The sequence below is a fragment of the Thamnophis sirtalis genome, unplaced genomic scaffold (assembly GCF_051295495.1).
Source record: "Thamnophis sirtalis isolate CommonGarterSnake01/CBP01778 unplaced genomic scaffold, rThaSir2_p1.2 scaffold_5, whole genome shotgun sequence".
In the NCBI taxonomy this organism is placed as follows: domain Eukaryota; kingdom Metazoa; phylum Chordata; class Lepidosauria; order Squamata; family Natricidae; genus Thamnophis; species Thamnophis sirtalis.
Window position 1 is genome coordinate 98,012,414 of NW_028261385.1, and position 25,221 is coordinate 98,037,634.

A 25,221-nucleotide genomic window follows, 5' to 3' on the forward strand; every position below is an offset into this window, starting at 1 on the left:
CAAGGGCAGCCCCATGTAGAGCACATTGCAGTATTCCAGGCTAGAGATCACAAGGGCTCGAGTGACTGTTGTGAGAGCCTCCCGATTCAGGTAGGGTCGTAACTGGCGGACCAGGCGAACCTGGGCAAATGCCCCCCTGGTCACAGCCGACAGATGATGGTCGAGAGTCAGCTGTGGATCCAGGAGGACTCCTAAGTTACGAACCCTATCTGAGGGGTATAAAATTTGACCCCCCAGCCTGATAGATGGAACATTAGCCAAATTGTTGGGAGGGAAACACAACAGCCACTCGGTCTTGTCCGGGTTGAGTACCAGTTTGTTAGCGCTCATCCAGTTCTTAACGGCCTCAAGCCCCCGGCTCATCACGTCCACCGCTTCATTGAGTTGGCACGGGGCGGACAGATACAATTGCGAATCGTCCGCATATTGATGGTATTTTATCCCGTGCCTCCGAATGATCTCGCCCAGCGGTTTCATGTATATGTTAAATAGTAGGGGGGATAAGACCGAACCCTGCGGCACCCCATATTTTAGGGGCCTCAGGGACGATCTCTGCCCCCCGACCAACACCGACTGCGACCTGTCCGAGAGGTAGGAGGAGAACCACTGCAAAACAGTGCCTCCCACCCCCACCTCCCGCAGTCGTCGCAGAAGGATACCATGGTCGATGGTATCGAAAGCCGCCGAGAGGTCAAGGAGAACCAGGATGGACGCATGGCCTCCATCTCTGGCCCTCCAGAGATCATCGGTCAATGCGACCAAAGCGGTTTCTGTGCTGTAACCGGGTCTGAAGCCGGACTGGAAGGGGTCAAGGTAGCTAGCTTCCTCCAAGGCCCGTTGAAGCTGGAAGGCCACCACCTTCTCAACAACCTTCCCAACAAAGGGAAGGTTGGAGACAGGATGGTAGTTATTTAAAATGGCTGGATCCAAGGATGGTTTCTTCAGGAGGGGTCTCACCACCGCCGTTTTAAGTGCGGCGGGGAAGTGCCCCTCCCGAAGGGAGGCGGTTACGACCGCCTGGATCCAGCCACGTGTCACCTCACTGCTGTTGGCAACCAGCCAGGAGGGACACGGGTCCAGAATACAGGTGGAGGCACTCACAGCTCGAATGGCCTTGTCCACATCCCCAGAGGCAACATCCTGAAACTCAACCCAGGGATGGTTTGCCAAGTGATCCTCTTGTGTCCCGGCTGGATCTGCAGCGGTGGAGTCCAAGTCCGACCGAAACCGAGCAACTTTGTCCGCTAAGAATTGGGCATAATCCTCAGCTCTACCCTGCAAGGGTTCCCCCGTATCCCTCCTATTTAGGAGGGAACGGGTTATCCTAAACAGGGCGGCTGGGCGGGACTCAGCGGATGCAACCAAGGTGGCAATATGAGATCTTTTTGCTGCCCTAAGTGCCCTGATGTAATCCTTGGTTTCCCCATTGGGTTATCTTATCATGTCAGAAGCCAGCTGTGAATATCTGAAAGGTAATCATGTGACCAAGGGGATGCTGTCATAAGTTCAAATGAACAAACAGGGCAGTCTTTAACCAAAGATGTTTGTATACCTAAATATTGGCCTGATTTTTCCCATTTTAAGGTGGTTGAAAAATTAAAGGGAAGCCTTAAGCTAACCTAATCATGTTCACTCATTAACCGCGTCCCTCAAACCAATCCAACTTAATCATAATATTACCAGCTTGTGGCTCACCTACAGAATAGAAATAGGAACTATAGTCCTGAGCCCAAGAAAAGTTGACTGCTTTCGTTTCCATTCACTGATAACAGAAGAAATACACTTAAACAACCCAATTTTAAATTTGTTTCTGTAACACTGTGTGTTATACCCACAAAAGGCATTTGAGAGTGGTGTTAAAAAGGGTAGAATCAATAGTCACAGGTTCACACTTAATCATAAATGGGGCATGTCTCATGCAAACATAGTCTGAAGAGTTGACATGAAAATTCAATTAAAATGAGATGAACTGAGAAATTTTAAGGAAAAATGAGTTCTGACAATTCATCAAACTTAATCTATATTCACAGGTTTCCAGTAAGTTTCTCCTAGAACAAAAATGCCAGTGCATATTTGAATCGCCTGCTTGGGATACAGGTGGTCTTCATTTAATTACCATTCACTCGTTGACTGTTCAAATTTGCACTGAATGAGTGGTAAATTATAACTGATCTTTAGAGGTTTTGGCTGTTGCTGTGATCACGTGATCATGACCTGGGCATTTGGGATACGGATTCCAATTATGAAATTGCAAATGAGCTATAACCACATGATCACAATTTCCAATATTCTCTGCCAACTTCACACACGTAAAGTCAGTGGGAAAGCTAGCAGGAAATCGGGTGTCGTGATCAGATGAGATCCTTGCTTAATGTCCCATACACTTCTCACTTAACAAGTATCAGAAAAGAACTTACTGAAAGGGTATCTCTGCATTTTGTGTTTCATAGTACATTATCTAGCATTATCATTATTATGAGCCTGTCATTCCACCACAAGTGAATGCATTTTTATGAAGGTGAAAGACCGTTGGCTTACCTGAACGGTCGTTCTCGGGGCACTGCGAGGAGAGTCCAATGCTGGGTTAACACAGCCTATCTGCCCTTGGACTGAGAGATGTTTTTAGTTGACCACGCCTCCCTTTGCCTCTGCATGCTCAGTTCGAAAATGAAGGAAACCGTCCTGTAATCAGTTACAGTCAATACAGTCACATCGTTCAATAGAATAAACACCCCGGGCGGGTTTGGACTCTCCTCGCAGTGCCCCAAGAACAACCGTTCAGGTAAGCCAACGGTCTTTCTCCAGTGCACTGCTCGGAGAGTCCAATGCTGGGAAATGCCCAAGCTATTGAGTCCCAGGGTGGGGAAGCGCCGTAGCCTCTGGCAATTCATCCACTCTCTGTAATACTCTTCTGCCAAAAGAGGCTTCGGCTGAGGCAAAGGTGTCAATCTTATAGTTTTTGATAAAGGCTGTGGGGGAGGCCCATGTGGCCGCTCTACAAATGTCTAGAATAGAAGCCTGGGTTGCCCAGGCTGCAGACGCTGCTGCGCTTCTAGTGGAGTGTGCGGTGACCCGTCTCGGAGCTGTCTTGCCCTGGTGTTCATATGCCAGCTTGATGCAAGCGCGTAGCCAACGTCCCACTGTGTGAGAGGAGACCTTGTGGCCAAGGGACGCAGGGAGGAAGGAGACAAAGAACGTCTCTGAATGGCGGAAGTCTTTTGTCCTCTTTACATACGTGCGCACGGCTCGTCTCACGTCTAACTTGTGCCACTCACGCTCCTTAGGGTGAGAAGGATGGGGACAGAAGTTGGGCAAAATAAGCTCTTGAGCCCTGTGAAACAGAGAGTTAATTTTCGGAGTAAAGGACGGATCAAGCCTCAGAATTACTCTGTCCGGGTGAACTACGCACAGATCCTCCCTGACAGAAAGAGCTGCCAGCTCGGATACCCTACGAGCGGATGTAATAGCCACCAGGAAGGCAGTTTTGATGGTAAAGTGGCGCAGACTGGTCTTTCTCAAAGGCTCAAATGGGGCTTTTGTCAGAGCCTTAAGCACAAAAGGAAGGTCCCATGACGGATACCGGTGAACAGCTGGAGGGCTGATGTTCGCAGCTCCCTTGAGAAAGCTCTTGATCTGAGGATGTTGACTCAGAGAGCGAGAGGAGCCCCTAGCCAGGATAGTAGACAGCGCTGCAACCTGACGTCTAAGGGTGCTGACCGCAAGACCCTTATCCAGACCCACCTGCAAAAAGTCTAGGGTCTGAGGGATCGAGGCTGATGAGGCCTCTATGTCTCTAGTCTTGCACCACTGTGAGAATGCGGCCCAGGTGGCATTGTAGTTTCTAGTAGTAGAAGGCCTCCTGGACGCTTGGATTGTTCGAATGACCTGAGAACTTCTGCTTTCTCAGGAGCTCCCCTTCAAGTGCCAAACGGCTAGCTGTAGCCACTGGGGCTCCGGATGGGTGATGGCCCCTTGGCTGAGGGAAATTTGGTCCCGAGGGATTCTCCACGGTCTCTGAACTGAGAGACTGACCAGGTCTGCGTACCAGGGCCTTCTGGGCCAGAAGGGAGCCACCAGGATGAGGTCTGCCTTTTCGGCCAGGAGCTTGTTCACCATCTGAGGAATGAGCGGAAGTGGAGGGAAGGCATACAGAAGTCCCTGAGGCCACACTGACCTCAGTGTGTTTGTTCCCTCCGCCTGGGACGAGTGGTAGCGACTGAAGAAGCATGGGAGATGTGTGTTGTTGTGTGTGGCAAACAGGTCTACCTGTGGCTTGCCGAATCTCCTCACGATCTGCTGGAACAGGTCCGGGTGCAGGCGCCACTCCGAGTGGTCGATGCGTTGGCGACTCAGCCAGTCTGCTTCCCGGTTGCTTACGCCGGAGATGTGATCTGCACTGAGAGAAGCCAGATGACGTTCCGCCCACCTGCCCAGAGCTTCCGCCTCGAGCATGAGGGCCTTTGATCAAGTGCCCCCTGGCCGGTTTATATGCGCTTTTGTCGCCACATTGTCTGTCATCAACAGTACATGAGCCCCTTTTACTAGAGCGGCGAACCTTCTCAGCGCGAGGCGAGCTGCCCTCAGTTCCAGCCAATTGATGCTGTGGGCGGCCTCCCTCTGAGTCCATCGGCCTTGGGCTAGGTGGCCCTGACAGTGGGCGCCCCACCCCAGGAGACTGGCATCCGTGGTGACAACTAGTCTTTCCGGCTCCTTGAACAAGCAGCCCTTCTTGACTGCCTTGGACCTCCACCATGCCAGAGACCGGATCACCTTTCGTGGGAGCCGAACCCGCCTGTGTGAGTTGCTGGCATTGGCCCTCTGCATGGGTAACAGGAACCAGTGCAGCTCCCTGGCATGAAGACGAGCCCAGGGAACCACCCTCAGGCATGATATCATTATCCCCAGGAGCTGGGACAGCTGGATGATTGGTACCGACCTGGCAAGGCTGCAGTGTTTCACTCTGCGTCTCAGGTTGGACAGCCGGTCTGGAGAAAGAAATACCTGGCAGGAGGTGGAGGTGCTGTATACAGGTGGATGGCCGGAACTGGCTCTTCTCCATGTTGACAGAGAAGCCATGATGCTGCAGGGTCTGCACAGTTAGAGAAACATCGCGGTGTGCCTGCTTGGTGGTGAGAGAATGAATAATTATATCGTCCAAATAACATTCCAGACGAACCGGATGACTGCGGAGATGAGCCGCTAGCACTGCCAGAATTTTGGTAAATGTTCTGGGCGCAGATGATAGCCCGAAGGGAAGCACCCTGTATTGATAATGCTTCCCTTCCGAACAGAACCTCAGGAACCGCCTGTGGGCCACCTGGATGGGGACATGCAGGTAGGCCTCTTTGAGATCTATTGAGGTCAATAGGTCCCCCTCCCTCACACAGTCCAGGATGGAGTGGAGTGACTGCATCTTGAACCTCTTGTAAGCCAGATGCTGGTTTAGACTTTTGAGGTCCAAGATGGCCCTCCACCCCCCTGAACTCTTGGGCACCAGGAAGAGGATAGAATAGAAGCCCCTCCCCTGCTGATCCCTGGGGACTGGCTCTATCGCCTCTATCTCTAGGAGATGGCGGATTTCTGCTCTCATGCGCTCCCTCTTCTCTGGGTTCCTGGGAGTAGGACAGCGAATAAACTTTCTCTGGGGAAAGGTTAGAAAGTCCAGGACAAGGCCCCTCCGAATGGTGTTGAGGACCCACTTGTCCGATGTTATCTCCTCCCACCTGTCGGCGTACAGCCGTAGCCGACCTCCGATGGGGGGATCCCTGCGACCGTCACTTTCCCTTACGAAAGGGACGGGAGCTACCACTGTTGTTTCCGCCTCCTCGGAATGGTCTCTGAAAGGAAGACTGGGACTGGTTGGCCCGAGAACCGAAGGATCTGTCTTGGTGCCTATCCCCCTCTGCCTGAAAGGGTCTCTGGTAGGAGGAAGGGTGAGATGATTGCCCTGTTTCCTGACTCCTGTAAGGTCTCTTGCGAAAGGACCCCGCCCCTTTCCGGTCACCCCTTTTAAGGGATGCAGGAAGGATCTTGCGTTTGTCTTTGGTTTCGGTGACAAACTTGTCCAGGGCCTCTCCAAACAGAAGGCCTCCCTTAAATGGGGCCGATGCCAGCTTCCACTTGGCTTTCATTTCGGCTTGCCAATGCCTAAGCCATAAGAGGCGGCGTGAAGTGATATTGGAAGCGAGAGCCCTGGATGAGAATTTGGCTGCTGTCAAGGTGGCATCCGCCGAATACTCGACAGCGGTAATAATTTTGGTTAGCTCATGGCGCCATCTAGATTTCCTGGGTGGTGGCCTAGACTTGAGTTGGCGCAGCCAGAATAAGGTGGCCCTGATAAAGAAAGAGGCAGAGGTGGATGCCTTAATGGCCCAGGCAGACGCCATGTGTGCCTTCTGACATGCCTTTTCTGACCTCTTATCTTCTGCCTTTAGTCCCTCTAGGAGCTCAGCTGGCAGGTTTGAGTTGGAAGTTAGAGACACAACTGGGGCATCTACTTCAGGGAATTTCAGGATCTCCTCCATTTTCCCCTCCAGGGCATACAGTGCTCTGTCCCCCCCACTGGGGTTGGTTAGCGTGCCTGGCTGTAGCCACTGGCGCTGTACAGCGTCCATAAAGAGGTCAGGCACAGGGATAACCTCAGGAGTTTCTATTGTCTCTTTGAATAAGCCATGCTTGTGATCCCTGGATGTGGAAGCCTGAGAGGCCTCAGGCCTGGAAGTGGGGCCTAACACTGTAGCCATCATGGCCTTGTGTAAGATTGATTTGAATAATGACGGCTTAAACAGGCCAGTGAATGCTGGTTTGTCAGGGGTAGGGTTTTCGTCTTCAGAAAGCACGAAAATTTCCCCTTCTTCCTGCTCAGAACTTGAAAGCCCAGAGTGAGATGGGCTGGAAGATGGAGAGGAGGATACAGGCTCCTTGGAAGTGGAGGCCTTAGGCTTGCGCTTTTCCTTTGGGCCCTTGCCCTTGCGAGAGCCCCTGTGCTTAATGCCTTCAGCTATCCCTTGGGAAATGGCTAAGGAAATTACCTCCCTCATTTCATCAGAAAGAGCAGGGCCTTTACCCCTCTTCAGTTTCTGCTTACTGGGCCTGCGAAGGCTAGGCCTGCCTGAGCTGGATTCACCCTTCCCACACTGGGAATCCTGGATAGAATCTCGTTCCTCTCCAATGGAGGAGCTAGGGGAGTCAGGGTACCCCCAAGAAGCTTCTGGAGACGGATCCCTGGACCTATAGTCATCCCCAGACAAGAATTCACTGTCCCCAGGGGATTGGGCCTCACGATCAGGGGAAGCTGACTCCCTGCTGCGATGGTCTGGGCTAGGTTCTGGCTGATGGGGCCTAGAAACCTCCCTGGGATCCACTGTGGCTCTTGGTGAAGACCTTTCATTTGAGTCCTTGTGCCCTTTGCCTTTATTCACAGAGGGATCCAGCTTGCTGCGTTTGCTGGAGGGCCCTGCCTGTTCCCCTAAGGCCTCCCTGCATTCCTCTGCCATTTCAGGTCCCCACGAGGCCTGGAAGATAGCTGGAGCTGGGATGGGCACGCACTGGCCGTTGAGGCTCAAATGCGCTCGCAGAATCTTCAGGAGGGAAGGGCTGCCTGGGGGTCGGATTCCTTCCTCCCACCGCCCTCGGTTCCCCAAGACTTATCTTCCTCTCAGGAGGGAGAGACTAGCTGGCTCCCCAGGCTAGTCCCCAGCCTCCTTGCGGCGTTCTGCGGTCGCTGAGGGCTGGCTGTGGCTACGCTTGGGCTGCCTGGGCTCTCCGCTTCTCTGCTTTCTCCGAAGGCAAAGCTGGAGGAATCAGCTCTCCACACGAGCCGCACGTGCTCTTTCTCCTCAACGCGCTCCGAAGCAATTCAAAATGGCGGTGGCTGCGCGCGCAGCCTCCTCCCACTCTTTTTAGCCTGACAGCCCGAAAAGCGCGAGAAGGTTCCAACCGTCGCTGCTGTTGCCGGGCAGAATTGAGCAGCTGAATGGCCCCTAGTTAGAAGGCCTGCAGGCTCCCAAACCTCCGTTTGAGGGAATTTTTCTCTGGGGCTCAGCTGGGGAAGGTCTACCACTGCCCCTGCCGCTCCTGCCACTCGCCAGCCTCTGCTGGGCGAGGGATTACAGTGCCCTGGAGCGCTTGCGACCAGCAGCTGCAGGGAAGCCCGGGTGCCCTCTTAAAGCGACACAAACCTCAAATCTTTGACAGTTCTTGCAACAGATATAATTTTCTCTAGTATGAGAATCCAAACGTGGTCCAAAGTGGGAAACTTTCCAGCCTATCTGAACTTAGACTGGAGCTCTCCCAAAACAGTCCTAACGGGTGGACTGAGTTTTCGAACTGAGCATGCAGAGGCAAAGGGAGGCGTGGTCAACTAAAAACATCACTCAGTCCAAGGGCAGATAGGCTGTGTTAACCCAGCATTGGACTCTCCGAGCAGTGCACTGGAGAACATGTACATTTACACATACATGACTTCAAATTGTTACATTCAGAATGTATCTCTATAGCTAGCTGTCTAATTTTATATTTTTTTAAACAACAAGTTAATATAACTACTACAACAGGCTTCCTCTATATGTTTCAGGCAGAAACATCACTGCTATATTAAAGATAGAAAATACTGCTATCATAATTCTGAGATGGGGTTTTTTTGGAGGGGGGGGAATTCTTGGCTTCTATAGAGCAATCCATCATGGAAATAGAGCCAAGGTGGCGCAGTGGTTAAATGCAGCACTGCAGGCTACTTCAGCTGACTGCAGTTCTGCAGTTTGGCTGTTCAAATCTCACCGGCTCAGGGTTGACTCAGCCTTCCACCCTTCCGAGGTGGGTAAAATGAGGACCCGGATTGTTGTTGGGGGCAATATGCTGACTCTGTAAACCGCTTAGAGAGGGCTGAAAGCCCTATGAAGCGGTATATAAGTCTAACTGATATTGCTATTGCTAATATTAAACAGATGGCTGTGATACTCTGTATTTCTTTGAAATCAACAAGTGAAGCTATTTTCCATGTACTGTTGCTCTTAAAAATCATTGAACCGGGTCTGAATGGAAATGTCTTTTAAGCAGTGGTATTCTAGATGAAGAGAGAGGCTTGTGAAGTTTGTTCCATACTTAATCTTAAGAAATGTACTACAACTATATTCAAGCAGGTTTGGTAAATAGTGCTTGATACTTCTAATGTATGTTTCCCCCCTACATTATGCTGTAAAGTGCAACATAATATGTGCACATTATTTACCGACAGTAATCCCTAAACTCCTGGTTGCCATCAAAACCACTGGACTCCTTGCTCAAGCAAGGAATGCAGGAGTGCTAGGTGGAAGGGAGGAGTGCTAGTTGGAAGGTGAAATTTCATGGACAAACACCATGGAACTCAAGCAGGAGAACAGAGGCTTTGTGTGGGTTATTGGAGGCCACAAGGGTCAGCGGAGGCCTTGGGAGAGCCTTTGGAGACATTGGGAAGGTCGACAGAGGTTATTGGTAGAAGTGGTACAGATGGGTATGTGCTGCAGACTACAGGTGGGCACATGCTATATAGAGCAGGGGTCCCCAACCCCCGATCTGTGGACCGGCACCAGTCTGTGGCATGCCAGAAAGCAGGCCACGCAAACAAGCAAATCCCCCATCCGTGAAATGCAGGCAGCACATGAAACCACACTCCCTCCGGTCTGTGGGAAAACCTCTCTCCATAGAATTGGTCCCTGGTGCCCCTGGGGGCCGCTGCTATAGAGTGCAGGCAGATGGAGAGTCAACAGAGAACGAGATCGTCTGCTGCTTCTTTCACAGGAGAAAAAGGAAGCAGGAGCGATTTATAGGAGGAACTTGCAACTTTTCTTGTCAGCAGCTGTGATCCACTGCTACACTGTACTTGCAATCTGAGCATCCAAGTGCCCAGATTGTGATCACGTGATCATGGGATGCTGCAATGGACAGAACTAACAAATGAAGATTGGTCAAAAGTCCATTTTTTTCAGCACTCTCATAATTTTGAGCAGTTGCTAAATTAATGGATATAAGAAGTAGAATAGAATAAGACTGGAATACATTAAAAAATTCCTCTATTTCTTTTAGACCTAGCAGATCCCACCATGTAGGAAAAAGAAAGAGGAATGATACAAAGGATAAAACAAACAGACATACCAAGTTCATGTTGGGTCCTGCCTTCCCAAGAAGTAATGATTCCAGTAAACAGCAAAGAGTAACAACTTTACTGATGCTCACTTGTGTTATGGCTTGGGAACACTTTTTGTGAATATATTTTAGGCCATCTTCAACATAACGAGAAAAGAGTTCAAACAAATATGTTCTTGTTTCTTCATTGAGCTAAAGAAAAATTAACATTGTTGTACAATTATTGTTTCCTCATCAACTCAGAAAAAATGTACATTTCATAAGAAGAAAGGAGATCTGATACATTAGTGTATATAGTATTGCACTCTAAAGTCTCCTATTCTAATAGGTCTAGAGTTGAAATAGGGTAAATGAGAAAGAAAAGGGAGGTACTGGTATGCCCAGAAAGAAGATACCAAAGTTTATAGCCATTTTACAAAGCCATTTCAACAATGAAAAAGCAGATTATGAGAACTGAGAATCTCCTTCCTTCCTCCCTCCTTCCTTTGCCTATACTGCCCATCCCAAATTCTGGATCACTTACAACAATATAGATAAGTTAAAAATAAATCCCATGGCTATCAAATATAACATGATGATTGCCCAATGTAACGTAGCAGCAAAGACATGTGTATAAAAGAAAAACATTCAATATCTGCATGGATGCCAGACGAAAAAAGGCCAAGTGCCTTTGGGAACAGTGTATTCCGCAAATGCAGGGCCTGTAAAAAGGTGGCCTCAGAGAATATTCAATCTTAACAAAAATGTGCAAAATACTTAGTTATTATTATGTACTAGATAAAACATACTTTGTCTTCAAGGCCTGCCAGCCATGTTTTCACATAAGGCATCCATTTCAATTCCTCTGGGTCAATGTATACCATTCCACATCGGCTTACTGTGGCAGGTGAAGCAACTCTTAAGTCTTCTACCTAAAATTCATATAGCAGACACTGCATCTGTTTCTAGTTCAGCATATTATTAAGCAAAGAAAGGAAAGCAGATAAAGTTGCATCTTTGGTTCAGAAATAACATCTCTATTTCTTTGTTAATTGAGATTGTAATCTCAGACAAATACAGGAATTGTTGGATCTCATAGCAAAGAGGAAAGCTAGGCCCCTGAAGAAGAATTTCCAAATCTTTTATAAGAACTCTAATCAGGGGTCCTTGGTGCTCTCTGAACTTGCTGGTTTTCTTGCAAATGTTTCATTACCCAAACTAGGTAACATCATCAACACACTAGCATTGATGATGTTACCTAGTTTGGGTGGTGAAACATTTGCAAGAAAACAAACAAGCTCAGAGAGCACCAAGGACTCATTTCAAACCTGGGCTACAAATATTCTCCTTTATTGGAACTCTAATCACACAAAAGTAACAAAACAAAACAAAACCAGTAATGGATTCAGGGTACAGTATTTTTAAAATACAATAATAATATTAAGGGAATATTTATTCAAGCCTTGTAATTTTTGTAAAAAAAAAACCAAACCAAAATAAAAACCTACCAATGTTTAGAATGGAAAGAAATTATTTCCCATCAAGTTATTGATATTCCCTTCTGCCTATCTGCTTGAGTCAATAGCATACACTGGCTAGCTTCTCCCAGTAATGGAGACAACACATGAGACAGTCATAAAATATTATGAATCATACCTAATTTTTTTAAAAAACTTCAAACCTAGCCCAGGTGTAAAATTGTTGTTCAATTGCATAACAATATAAGCAAGATTTTAGGCTAGACAACATTTACTGCCTCATATAAAAGAAATACGAGAAAGAAAAAAATTGAAAACAGCAATGGATTCCCCCAATGCTAAAATGTAAGAGATAAAGTTAGAGCTCTTTTTTTTCATTTTGAATAAGACAAGCCTCTACATTTATCCAACACATATTAGTTTTGAAGATTTGAACAGTGAAGCTGTCCTTGAGAAAAACACTGGAAGAAGCCCAGTGAAATCCAATGATACTCTGAACAGAGCATTAGAAAAATCATTAAAATGAAGAATGTAATTACCTCAAACATCATATGGATGGAAGGCGTGAGTTTGATTCTTTCACTGTTAGCCAAACAAAGCATCTTGTTGTCATCTAGAACCGTGTTCAGATTTTCGATCCATAAGGCATCCACAGGTCCATCACTGATGATCCATTTATGATCTTCAGAGGTATCGACCACAGCAGCTCGCACACTAAGTGCCATTAAGCCATCTTTCCATTCCAGGGTTAAATTGTTAACTTCACCATATAGCTCACCCATAGTTATTGATTTAGGATTCAGAACGTATGTTTTAACTGGCTGGAAAAAATGATAGTCCTCACCTGCTTTATGTAAAGTTCCAAGTGTATCTGCTAAAATTTGGTAAACTGTCGTTTTTCCACCACCTGTTGGTCCAACAAGCATGACCCCATGCCTTACCAGCATAGTTTCATACAGCTGAATCACTTTACAGATCATACAATCTTCAGTCTGTAATCCTTTGGAAAGGATGGTATCTACTATTGTTGACTGCAGCACTCCGTAATTATGTTCTGGGATTATGACTCCAGGGAAAAGGTCAGATATAATTCCACTAAAAGAAAGGAAGCACAAAAGATTTGCTCGTTTATTTACATTAGTGCAAAATTTAAGTTATCAACGAGAACATTTCACATAGCAAATAAGGAGAGGATTTGAATTCAGTTGTTCATTCCCCTAATTCTCCTTTTCTTTTATCCCATCTTTCAATTGAAATGCTGACAGAGAAGATTGGGTAAAATCCATATTGGGATTGGGGGTTGTCTAATCCCCAACTATGGCCAGAATACAGAAATGATCATAATGAGAGTTGTAAACAGTCAGTAGGAAAAATAAAAAGTCCAGATTCAAAAATTTTAAGTCTAAAATTGCCTTGTCCTTACCACTTCCATGTACTAAATTGAAGCAGTCAGGCATACGATATCAGAGAGGATAGCCAGAAATGAGAAATATTCATAACAAAATCTAGATTTTCAGCTTGCAGGTACTCACTCATCCAACATAGTTCCCAGAAGTATTTATTTATGAAATTTGCTTGCTGTCCATCTCACCACGAGATGACCCTGCATGACTTTATAGTGCAGAGTCTAACAGGATTTTGCAGCTAAGCAAATCTTCATCTGCTTAATAGATATATGTGTTTGGAATCAACATAAACAAAGGCATTCTTATTATGGCTATCCAGCTTCTGATAACCTCTTGCTTGGATTATTACAGTAGGTTCTTTATGGGATTGTCTTTGAAACAACAGTAGACTAACTAATTGCAATCATACAGACTAGACCTTAAGATTGTTAACTAGGACTGAAGAATGGAATTAAACCTCATCAGTTCTTTAGCATATTTATTGATTCACAATCAGATTTTGGATCCAGTTTCAAGTGCCTAAGAGTTTAAGGAAACCACCTGTTTTCATTTTTTATTTAATTGTGTAACTTATAATGAAATAAAAAGTAATAATTAATTTTAAAAGTACCTGAACAAAAGAGCATCATCTGCAAGAAATTTTGGGAGATTCGAATCTCGTAATGCTCTTATTAAAACAACGTCTTCATTCAGGTTTGGATGCTCTCTCTTTAGTGATCTAGATTTACAGAAAACAGTACCGTATTTTAAATTTATATTAACATTAGTATATCAGTTGCATTAAACGTATAAATAGGTGTCTGTGTGTTTGTATGTATACACACAAACAGAGAGAGAGAGAGAGGGAGGGAGGGAGGGAGGGAGGGAGGGAGGGAGGGAGGGAGGGAGAGAGAGAGAGAGGTATAGATATACATGTTTTATAACTTGTGCAATAACACTTTTGATGAATACCAATATTTGATAAGTACCAACTTTAGGGATTTTTAGTTATTAGGGAAGACCTTTATAAAAGTCATATACACATATGTATATCTAATGCAACCAACACACTAATCTTAATATAAACTTAAAATATTGTTTTCTCTAAATTTAGATCACTAGTTCACGTTCACCTTGGTGTTTTCAACACAAATGCGAGCAAGTGATCTATATTTACAAAAAATAGCATTTTAAGCTTACATTAACCTTAGTGTGTCAGTTACATTAGTGTATAGGAATAAATAGATGTATGTATGTATGTATGTATGTATGTATGTATGTATAGGAGTTTTATAAAGGTCTTTCCTAATAACTACAAAATTCCTAAGATTGATGCTGGATGCATGCCAATATCCTTTCTTTTTGCTAGGTGTTTTACACATTTTCTCTTTCACAATCATATACAAACTGCTAAAATAGATGAATTAAACCTTCATAAAAAAACCAAACAATGGATAATTCTGCTTATTGTATACCAAGTTCTATATAACATTAATCTTTTCGGTGTAAAAATATACATTAAAGTGGAGTTCACCAAAAGCATTATTTACACATAACCAGAAATAATTTTATTTTCTACAAGTCTACTATCTAAAGCTTTTCCTAACAATAGGGGAATGTATCAGGCTCTGTATACTTCGAGCTCCACAGAATTGCTACAACAATAGTTCTCATAAAATTGGACTTCACAGAACATATGAGAGCCAGTTTGGTCTATTGGTTAAGGCCCAGACCAGAAAGCAGGAGACTATAGTCAAGTCCCACCTTAACCATCAAAGCCAGTTGAATGATTTTAGGCTAGTCACACTCTCTCAGCCCATTCCACCTCACAGGGTTGTTGTGGGGCATTTTTACGGTCAATTGGCGCAATATATCAGCAGCAAACAGCCCAGATTATAGTCAATGGAAGTCTAACAGACTCCTTTCAAATTGAAAAAGGTACAAGACAGGGCTGCCCTCTGTCCCCATTATTGTTTATTATAACCTTGGAAGTATTGTTGAATAAGATACGGGGCTTGAGCGGTCTAAAAGGGATTAAGATTAGACAGCAAGAATACAGAGTCCGCGCATTTGCGGATGACCTGGTTATAATATTGTTACAACCGCAGGAATCCAGTAGGGTCTTAATGAATACGATCAATCAATATGGTCAAGTCTCGGGATTTAAAATAAATTTAGGAAAAACCAAAATATTAGCTATAAATATGAATATCAAGCAGAAGGAAGAACTGGGAGCAATGTTAAGATGTGAGGTAGTTAAAAAAGTTAAATATCTTGGAGTTAATATTTTAACCTCAAATGGGAAATTATATAAGCATAATTATGAACCACTTTGGCATAGTATACAGTTGGAGTTGAAAAGGTGGGAGAAACTGCATTTGTCTTTGCTGGGTAGGATAGCGGCAGTGAAAATGAACATTTTACCAAATTTTTTATTTCTTTTTCAAATGTTACCAATACTTAAAAGAGATGTGAATCTTTTAGAATGGCAGAAGGGTATCAACAAATTTGTATGGGCAGGAAAGAAGCCAAGGGTAAAGATGAAAATAATGCAAGATACACGTGAAAGAGGAGGATTGAAATTACCTAATTTAAAATTATACTATGATGCAGTGGCATTATCTGCAATTAGTGATTGGACTCATTTAACCAATGATAGAATATTGAATATCGAGGGACACGACTTGGTATAGGGTTGGCATGCTTACTTGTTATTTAACAAAAAACTGGATAAGAATTTTAAAAATCATATTTTAAGAAATGTTTATTGCGGGTCTGGAAAAAATACCAACATAAACTAAATGATAAATTGCCCATGTAGGCAATTCCTAGACATGCAATTGAAAATCTGAATACAGAACAAAAACATGATAGAACCACCTATAGACAACTTCTTATTTTAGAAAGAGGGGTGTTGCAATTAAAATCTTTAGAGGTACTTAAAGAAGAGAAGGTAGTTCAAATGTGGTTTCAGTATGGTCAACTACAGGCCAGGTGGAAAACAGATCAAAAAATTGGCTTTGTAAAAGTTGAGGATAATTTGTTTAAACAAATAAGAGATCAAAGCTCAATGCATATAAAGAGGATATACAATGTATTAATACAGATGGATTCTGAAATGGAACTGATTAAGGATTGTATGATAAAATGGGCTCAGAATATTGAGGAACCAATAATGCTGGATACATGGGAAAGAATTTGGGTAAGAAATCTGAGAGAAAATTTTTATAAGATGTTTTATAGATGGCACTTAGATCCCCAAAAGCTTGCTTCTATGTATCCGAATGTTCAGCCTAAATGTTGGAGATGTGGTTCTCTTGATGCTACATATTTTCATATATGGTGGACATGTCGTAATGTTAAGGCATTTTGGATAAAAATATGGTGGATCCTGCAAAATATCTTCAAAAGAAGGATAAAATTCACCCCCCAGCTGTTTTTACTAGGTATATGTATTGACTTTACGGCAGCAGAGATTAATTTGGTTCTGTACTTAATAACGGCAGCAAGACTCTTGGTGGCGCAATATTGGAAGAAGAAAGACTTGCCTACAATTCAAGAATGGACTTTGAAAGTTATAAACTTAGCCGAAATGGCAAAAATTTCAGCATATCTCAAAGAACATTCAAACGAGAGATATAAACGAGACTGGAAAAAATGGATTGATTATATACAAAGTAAACATGGGATTAAGAAACTCCAGATAGCTTATGCTTAGCATCAGTAAGAACTTAAACTGTTTAAAATTTGGGTAACAGTAAGAAGCTGAGATCAATGTAGAGATATTTTAGACTGTGATTGTCAAAAAGTTATACCATGTATGGGCTCTGGGAAGTCGGGGGGAGGGAAGGGAGGTGGGGATCTAGGGGGAGGGGTGGAGGGGGGAAACATAATATGTGTTAAGCTTTAAGGTACATGATTGCACTTGTATACTGTGGCTTTTTAATGTTAGTGTTAAAACAGAACAAACCGAATATATTGGAAGGTAATAGAAGTATACGGAAGGGAGGAGCTGAGTGAAAGAAGAAGGAGGGTGGAGAGAGTGAGAGAGAGGAGGAGGAGAAGGAAGGGAGGGAATGGATTAAGAGAGGGAGTGATAGGGTTAGATAGAGGGGGAGGGGAAGTAGGTGTAGAGGGGTATGTGAGAAGGAAGAATGAAAGTTGGAGGGGGTTGAAAGAGGGTGTATGGTGGGTCAAGGTGGTATACTCGGTTTGTATTGTAGGGGGCATTTTCTATATAAGTGAGGGTTGTGTTTATTACTCAATGTTATATGCCCCGGTTATGCACAGTAAACATGTGATTGTATAGAATGAAACGGAAATAAAAATATTATGCAAAAAAAAAAAAAAAAGAGGAGGAGGAAGTTATGTTTACCACTTTGAGTTATTTGTAAACATAATAAAGCCGGGGATACAAACAAATAAAGGAATAAGTTAATATTTTACCCTGCCATGACTAACACAGATTTGACAGCTCTCATTCCAAAGTCATAGTGGTCTTGTTGGGAAAGCTGTTCACTACAGAGTTTATACATCTGAGTCATCTTCCTTGCAAGTATTTTACTTGATTCAAATCCTTCAGAGTACAGGATAACCTGAAATATAAAATGCATTCTTACAAAAGTCAGAAATCTTAAGCATAACTAAATGAGAACCAATTTGTTCTACTGATTAATATAATTCTTTATTGGCCAAGTGTGATTGGAGTGTGATTGGACACACAAGTGTGATTGGACACACAAGGAATTTTTCTGTGGTGCATATACTCTCAGTGTATATAAAAAGACAACATAAATTTGTCAAGAATCATAAGGTACAACACATAGGGTACCAATAAGCAATCAGGAAACAATTGATATCAATATAAATCCTAAGGATACAAGCAAAAAAATTACAGTCCTGCAGTCATAAGTGGGAGGAGATGGGTGACAGAAACGATGAGAAGACTAATAGTAATAGTAATAAGATGCTCTCCTAGAAACCAGGAGATTGTGAGAGCTAGTCCTGCCTTAGGCACGAAAGTCAGCTGGGTGACTTTGGGCCCTCTTTCAGCCTAAGTCAGCTCATAGAGCTGCTGTTGTGGGGAAAAGAGGAGAAGGTATTGAACCTGGGTACTTGAGAGACCGCCTGCTGCCAATCACCTCCACTAGACCGATTAGATCCCACAGATTAGGCCTCCTCCGAATTCCATCCGCCGGCCAGTGTTGACTGGCGACTACCCGGAGGAGAGCCTTCTCTGTGGCTGCTCCGACCCTCTGGAACGAACTCCCCGTGGAGATTCGAACCCTCACCACCCTCCAGGCCTTCTGCAAAGCCCTTAAAACCTGGCTGTTCCGACAGGCCTGGGGCTAAAGAGCTGTTGCCCCCGTCTCGAATGGTATGACTGTTGTGTGTTTTTAAATTATGCATTGTTATGTTTTGTTTTATTTTTTGTTTGTACCCCTCTTCCCTGATTTGAATTGTGAGCTGCCCTGAGTCCCCTTCGGGGGGAAAGGGCGGCATACAAATATAATCAATCAATCAATCAATCAATCAATCAAGGAAGGAGTATTAGGTCATCTTAATTAGTAAACACATGCGCGCACGCACACACACACACACTAATTAAAAAGTTGATTTTAACTAAAAGGCTGCTAATTACAAACCTATTAGCCTGTTGAAGTATATGCCAAATACCTTTAATTAATTTAAATAGCTTTAATAATAGTAATAATAGTTTTAATTGATTATTAAAACTATTGAATCCAAAGTGAAAATACTCATGCTGAGGAACAGGAGGGATTCCGATGGGATTGTTTGATCTTGGTTGAACCGTTGTTTAGCCTTGTACAATTTAGCCAAAAAATATTCCTCATTGCTCAAAGGCCTCCTTTTCACAACCTTCACACATTGCAAATTATGTTTTTAATTGCTTCTAAGCAGGAGGTTTGGAAAAAAACATTTACCGTACCTGGTTTGGACTGATTGGCTGGGCTGTGGAAATGTGTAAGCAATTGAATGATGGACCTGCTCTACTATTGTTAATTGCTGCCTCTGGCCCTAATAATAGGTTTTGAAAAAGTACCTCTGCAATCAAAGCATAGTTTGGAACCATCATAGAAAATGGCCTGAAGAGTGCTTTTAGGTTGTCAGGTAACTCTGTGCGCCCAGCATAGCCAGGATTCATAGTAATAAAAGCTGCACAAGTCATAATTAATTTGATTTCACGTCCTTCAAACATAAACCGAGTGACCTTTTTTAAAAGGAAAAAAGGAAAAAAAGAGAAAGCCATTACATTTATATTTTCATTCAAATTACATTATTCTTTATTTTAGGCATAGATCAGAACCTTCATGAATACAATATAATTATACATAAAACATAAGATATTAATTTATATAAAATATAAAACCATAATATCATAAACATGATAATAAACCAATGCATATGAAAATTAAAATATCTGGTTCAGCATTATTTCTTTCCATTATATACATATTCCAATGTCTGTTCTGAAAAGTAAAAACAAAGGAAGCAATGTTTGAAAGTCACTCCAATCAGATAAGAACAGCTAATGTCTCCTATATTTTCTATAAATCACCACAGAGTGTAGCTCATTGCATCTGTTATGTATAGGAACTGTTCAGTAAGATATTTAGCTAGTTTAAGCAAGTAATAAGTTGGAACAAAAGACACATTTATTTGATGTTCTGTCTCATTAACTCATTTTAACACTTGGTTTAGCATGCCTAGGCCCTAAAGTCATGAGAAATAGTTATGAAAAGCCACATGAACTGAGTTTAGCTAGAATGATAGTGCCACACAGAGTGACAGGAATCATTCAAAACCAAAGGCCAGACCTAAAAGGCACCAGATTTAATTCTAATTAAAAATTAAACATGGCACCCAAATCTTTGCCTTGACTTTCAATGGAACAGTCTCAAGTCTTAACAGTGCATTGGGGGCTTGGAAAGTAGATTTTTGAAATGTGGACTAGATCTCATCTAAAAGTGGAATATAGATTGGATTCTGTAAAATAACTGGGAAGACTACTTGCTTCAAAATATGCTGAAAGCACAAATATATACTGGGTACCTCTAGTTTAATAAATTACCATAGCAGCAGATCTCTCCTATGTATTTTGGGATGTTACATATTGTGTTCTTTTAGAATACCAGAACAATGAAAAATAATGCTCAAGTAATTGAATCCTTGATGTTGCTCAATATCTCCCTTGTTATTATTTATTTTCTTAGCATATGGCATTTGTACATTAAAAGCCAGGAAGCCTACAATGTTATTACAGAAATGTTTTGGCTGTCTAGGATTGCTAGTTTATTTAGTTCACGCTTGTGAGCTACCCAGGGGCCACCGCAGGGGGCAAACTAGCACCACACATAGCTAATGATTTTCTGTGGGAGTGTCAGCATCATCCAGGGGGTTTCTCCATCAATTTTGCCTCATATTTGAGAAGGTCCACCGCCAGTTGATTTCTTCCCACTAGAATGGTATCTATTTAACTACTTGCATTTTTGCATGCTTTCAAACTGCTAGGTTGGCAGAAGCTGAGGCATGTGATCGGAGCTCACTCCATCACGTAATGCTGGGACTAGAACTGATGGAGCATAGAGGGGTGACCTTTTCTGGGCAGCAAATCCATCACCTTTAAGCTGCTGAGCCACCATGGTTCTTCTTCCTTGATTATATCAGCAATGACTTTTTAGGGTATTTTTTTGTATACACTGGAATGTTTAATATTTTTCTTATTAGTGCTCCACTGAAAATGACAAGTTTGTGGAGTAAATTACAACAATGTCTGCAAAGAGCAGGATGGCTAGTATTAATTGGCATCCTTCGGAGAATGAAAATCATGTCTTATTAATGAATTTATATAAAAATTTAAGAGGTGTGGGGTAAAAATGTTTCCCTCTTTCATTCTTCTTGATACAGAGAACCAAAATATGCTAATTAATACTTATCTACCTATTACATTTGGGGGGGGGGAGAAACCATGAAACAGGACATTTGGTACCTTTGCTGCTTTAGCATTCCTTATTGTAATCAATTGTTGGGCTATAACAGACAGAACTTCAATGTCAATTCTATTGAATTCATCAAAGCAACACCATGCTCCAGACTGTGCCAAACCGCTGAAGAAACGCCCCATCATCTGAAACAATATGTATACATTGATGTTACATTGTCTTAAATGTTTATCCTCAGCTCAGTTGTAGTTTCAAGTATCAACTTCTAAAGTGCATAATGAGAAGGATGCATACATCCAAGTTCCATGAGGTCTGTGTTAAATCTCTGCATCACTTCATCAAAACAATAGAAGCCTATTTCAGCTTTACTCTGACTTGTTTGTATGTTTGATACCAACTGGCTCATTAGCCCAAAGTAAATTAGGGCTACTTCTGCTGACTGCCAACTGCCAGCAATTTGACCCTGATTGGCTCAAGGTTGACTCAATCTTTCATCTTTCCGAGGTGGGTAAAATGAGAACCCAGATTATTGGGGACAATATGCTGACTCTATAAACATCTTAGAGCGGGCTGTAAAGCACTGTGAAGTGGTATATAAGTCTAAGTGCTATAACTATTGCTATAGTTTGAAGCTGATTTATGAACAATTTTGTGTGCTGCTATTGGACATTACAACTAAACATGGCATACTGGTTTAATGGTTATGGTTACATTGCTTTATCCAGAGGTGGGTTTCACATAACTTTACCACCGGTTTGCCGTGCACCGAAACTATGAGCATGGGTGCATGTACGCTCACTTCGTGAGTGCACGTGTCTTCCGTGCATGCACTTTGCTCACACATGTGGCTTGTACACATGTGTGCGGCTTAGAAAACGTGGCTAAATAGGACAGCATAGAGCTGGGGTGGGGGGGGCGGGCCCGGGCCCACCCACAGGTTGCCACTACCGGTTCACCCGAATCAGTCCGTACCGGCTGAATATCACCACTGGCTTTATCCCAACTTCAAAGAGAAATGGGAAGGAGAGACTCAAAATTTAAACTTAGTTCATAAAATTAAGAGGCAGGTGTAGATGCTTTCATGGTTCTTTCCATCTTTTTTTAATGGCAACAAACTTCTCTACCCGCCATGCTTCAGCACTCCTTTACTTCTCTATAGCAACCAGGCCAGGCCTTTTGTAACTGATTGTTGATGATTTCATTCATAAATATTTATATGTAGATGTTAAAAGCATAGTTACTCTTAGAATCTATACCGACAGTTCAATAGATGTAATTACTGAGTGACCTAATAGACTTTGCTGTCATTTTCCATGCACTTTATGCTAATATTTGTCCACCCCTTTAGGGACCAAGTTAAACTTTTGTACCGTTTGCAAAAAAGCAACACAACAAAACAGTTCCAAGAGTGACTAATACCCAGTAAGGATTCTTTCTAATTTGCATCAGTTCTTCATCCTTCCAATAATAAAAGAACAAGCAACACTTACAAGTTCTGAGCAATGAGAAAAACATGTATGTAAATCAAGCCATTATGTATTTGAATATTTAAGGAGCAGATTCTGGCTTATTTAATAAACCAAGATTAGGCACATCTAAACAAAGCTACTGATCTTACTACGAAGAGCATGAAAGGGTCTGAACACAGAGAATTATTGTACAATAATCCAATTTGCTGTAATTAATTCTGTTAGAGGAATCATTAACATGAGAAATAATTTCTTTAAAATCCTATCTTATCAAGGGCCATTAAAGTCTACTTCTCCATAAAATTATTGGGTTTTTTCTACATAGTGTCAAACCCACTCTTTTATTCAATTTTCTCATTCTAGTCCAGCTAAGCTGTCCAAAGATCGATCAGTTAAGGACTGGATGAAAATGACTGGCTCATGTTTGATATTATTATTATTTTACAGAAATTATTATTATGCTTTACTATAAAAAACAACTTTCCTGTTTCTGTAAGCCTACTTGAATGCCATACCTTGTAATCCAAGCCATCTGAACAGTTGAACACCACACACTGGATGGCAAGTGCTTTTGCAAGATCTTTAGTAGTCTCTGTTTTTCCGGTACCGGCAGGTCCAGCTGGCGCTCCCCCTAGGTCAAGCTGCAGGGCTCCCATCAGGCAAAGATAGCAACGATCCTGATGAGATTTAATGTTAACATATGCACAATATTGTAAGGAAATCTGAATATGATGTAACTACAACTGCAGCATCAAGTTATTATATAGGATATTGATGGAACTTTGATTTAATTTTGGACGGGGGGAAATAAAAAGCAATTGGTTTCTTAAAAACCTTTTTCTTGACTTCTAAATCTGTCCCTAATGTAGTCCTGAAGCTATGTAGGCTAGGGGCTTTCTGCCTAGAACTGAAATCAGGGCATGGCAATTAATTTTATTTTTCACCTTACACTTAAACTAATCTCATGGGACTACCCCAATCAATCTAATGGGACCTGTATTGTATTTATTTTTTCTGCTCCTTTATCAATGTGTCTATGCATTTTTTCTTTCCGGGTGGGTTTTTCTGGCAGCATGAAGGGGGTAAGAAGTTTTATTATTACAAATGTACTTGTAGCTGCAATATCTATCTTGTGAGGGGAAAAATGTAGCCTCAAAGCTCCATGGTGATCATCACCGCCTCTCAATGTCATCAACCTCCACTCTACCACTTTTAGCCTCCCTCTGTTAACCTGCTGTTGTTCTGCTGTATTTCCTGTTTCCTCTGCCTTTTTTTTTTCATTTCCCTCTCTTGTCACAGTCTCTTTCCACTGAAAGAGATATTTTCTTAAACTTTACAGGCAAGAAAATTACAGCAACACATTACCGTGAGCGGCGTTATCACTAATCTTGGACATGCACCCAAGTATTCATAGGCATAGGTATATTGTGATAAAGCCATTCTTGCCACACAGTTATCTAAATCGAGGTCCCAATAGTAGCGCAGTTGTCTTTGCCAGTCAAAATTGTCCACAGAATCCACCTTGCCAAATAATAGAAAATATTTATTAGATTTTTTTTAAAAGGTAAAGCTATACATGTTCTTTAGCCAAAATTAATGTACCTTTTGGTGTACAAGTTCTGTAACAATGTCTCTTGCATGTACATCAATAGTAATCAGTGCCGTTATGATATTTCGGTGAATTTTGGGAAGGCTGCCACGGACTAGTGAAGCCAATGCATTTAGTCTCTGTGAAATGAAAGGAAACAAAATGTCCTGAGTCTTTACTTAACATAAGGCCTTGCACTGAAAGGACAGGAATAGGTTAAATTGAAGAAAATGATATTAAATCCAAAAAGATCATAGGGACTTTCTTGAATATTTTTATTAGCAATGAAGATCATTGCTGTATTTGATATTGTTTCAGGGATCTCTGCGAACCAGCATATACATGGTCATCCATTCAAGAACTTCTCAGATATGTGAAATGTTTTAGTAGGCATTTCAGACTAGAATGACTTATACATTATATAAAAAGGCACCATCCACAATAACTATTTTGATTTTAAAATATTTCTACATTTTATTTTTACAAAAGTATAAAATAACACCAATATGTTAAAAAAATAAAAGATATTGAATACTCACATCAAAATTCTCATTTTCAAACTCTTCCAAAGCAACTAAATGATCTTGATCTTCTCCTTCTAAACATTGAGTGAGATCTCGACACCACATGAGCTGAGAAATGGTCAGCACAACCTATATAAAGAAAATGAAACAGAATTCGGACAGACGTATCTTGTGCTGGAGATGATATCTAGTTTCAGTGTTCTGATTTTATCATTTAAACATTACTGAATATTTCTACCACATCAAACTTCTGAACTTTCAAAACCATTCTTCAATAATCTCAATACAGTAGGCTTATTACCCCACTGATCTTTACCACAATCTGAATGCTTCTGAACTTGGTTCAGTATAAGCAGCTACATCTATTAACATCCAACCTAGGAACACAGAATATTTATTTGATAGATTTCTATCATAAAATTGGGAATATCTGAAGAACTATTGCCAAGGAGCAATATACTGAATTTCTAAGATAAAGTAATGCTTGCGAATGTCAAGCCATTAAAGAGTATGGTTTACCTGAGAAGGATGTCCAGCGATAACCCATTCTGTTCGTTCTCTAGTTTGATAATCTGCAATGGCAGCTTTGCTCAGTCGTCTAAGGGAACTAAACATTGCTTCTTCAACTTTGCCAAGCCAGTCTTCAACATTTCCTCTGGCCTTAAGTCCTTTTCCCAAGCCAACCTAAAAAGGCAAACCTTTCATTCACTGC

The 25,221-nt window shown here is 42.3% G+C and overlaps 1 protein-coding gene across 1 annotated transcript in view; it reads right to left on the reverse strand.

The window, feature by feature from the left end:
* Nucleotides 1-25,221, reverse strand: part of DNAH6 (dynein axonemal heavy chain 6) — a 207,943-nt gene that overhangs the window by 139,542 nt on the left and 43,180 nt on the right. The window contains exons 25-36 of the mRNA XM_087716259.1: nt 25,029-25,193; nt 24,525-24,638; nt 24,000-24,125; nt 23,763-23,918; nt 22,913-23,074; nt 20,976-21,113; nt 19,029-19,196; nt 17,411-17,559; nt 13,596-13,703; nt 12,119-12,674; nt 10,911-11,033; nt 10,132-10,314 (exon numbers count right to left, since the gene is read on the reverse strand). Of these exons, the coding sequence (XP_087572385.1) occupies nt 10,132-10,314; nt 10,911-11,033; nt 12,119-12,674; nt 13,596-13,703; nt 17,411-17,559; nt 19,029-19,196; nt 20,976-21,113; nt 22,913-23,074; nt 23,763-23,918; nt 24,000-24,125; nt 24,525-24,638; nt 25,029-25,193 (2,148 nt within the window). The remainder of the gene's footprint in view (nt 1-10,131; nt 10,315-10,910; nt 11,034-12,118; nt 12,675-13,595; nt 13,704-17,410; nt 17,560-19,028; nt 19,197-20,975; nt 21,114-22,912; nt 23,075-23,762; nt 23,919-23,999; nt 24,126-24,524; nt 24,639-25,028; nt 25,194-25,221) is intronic.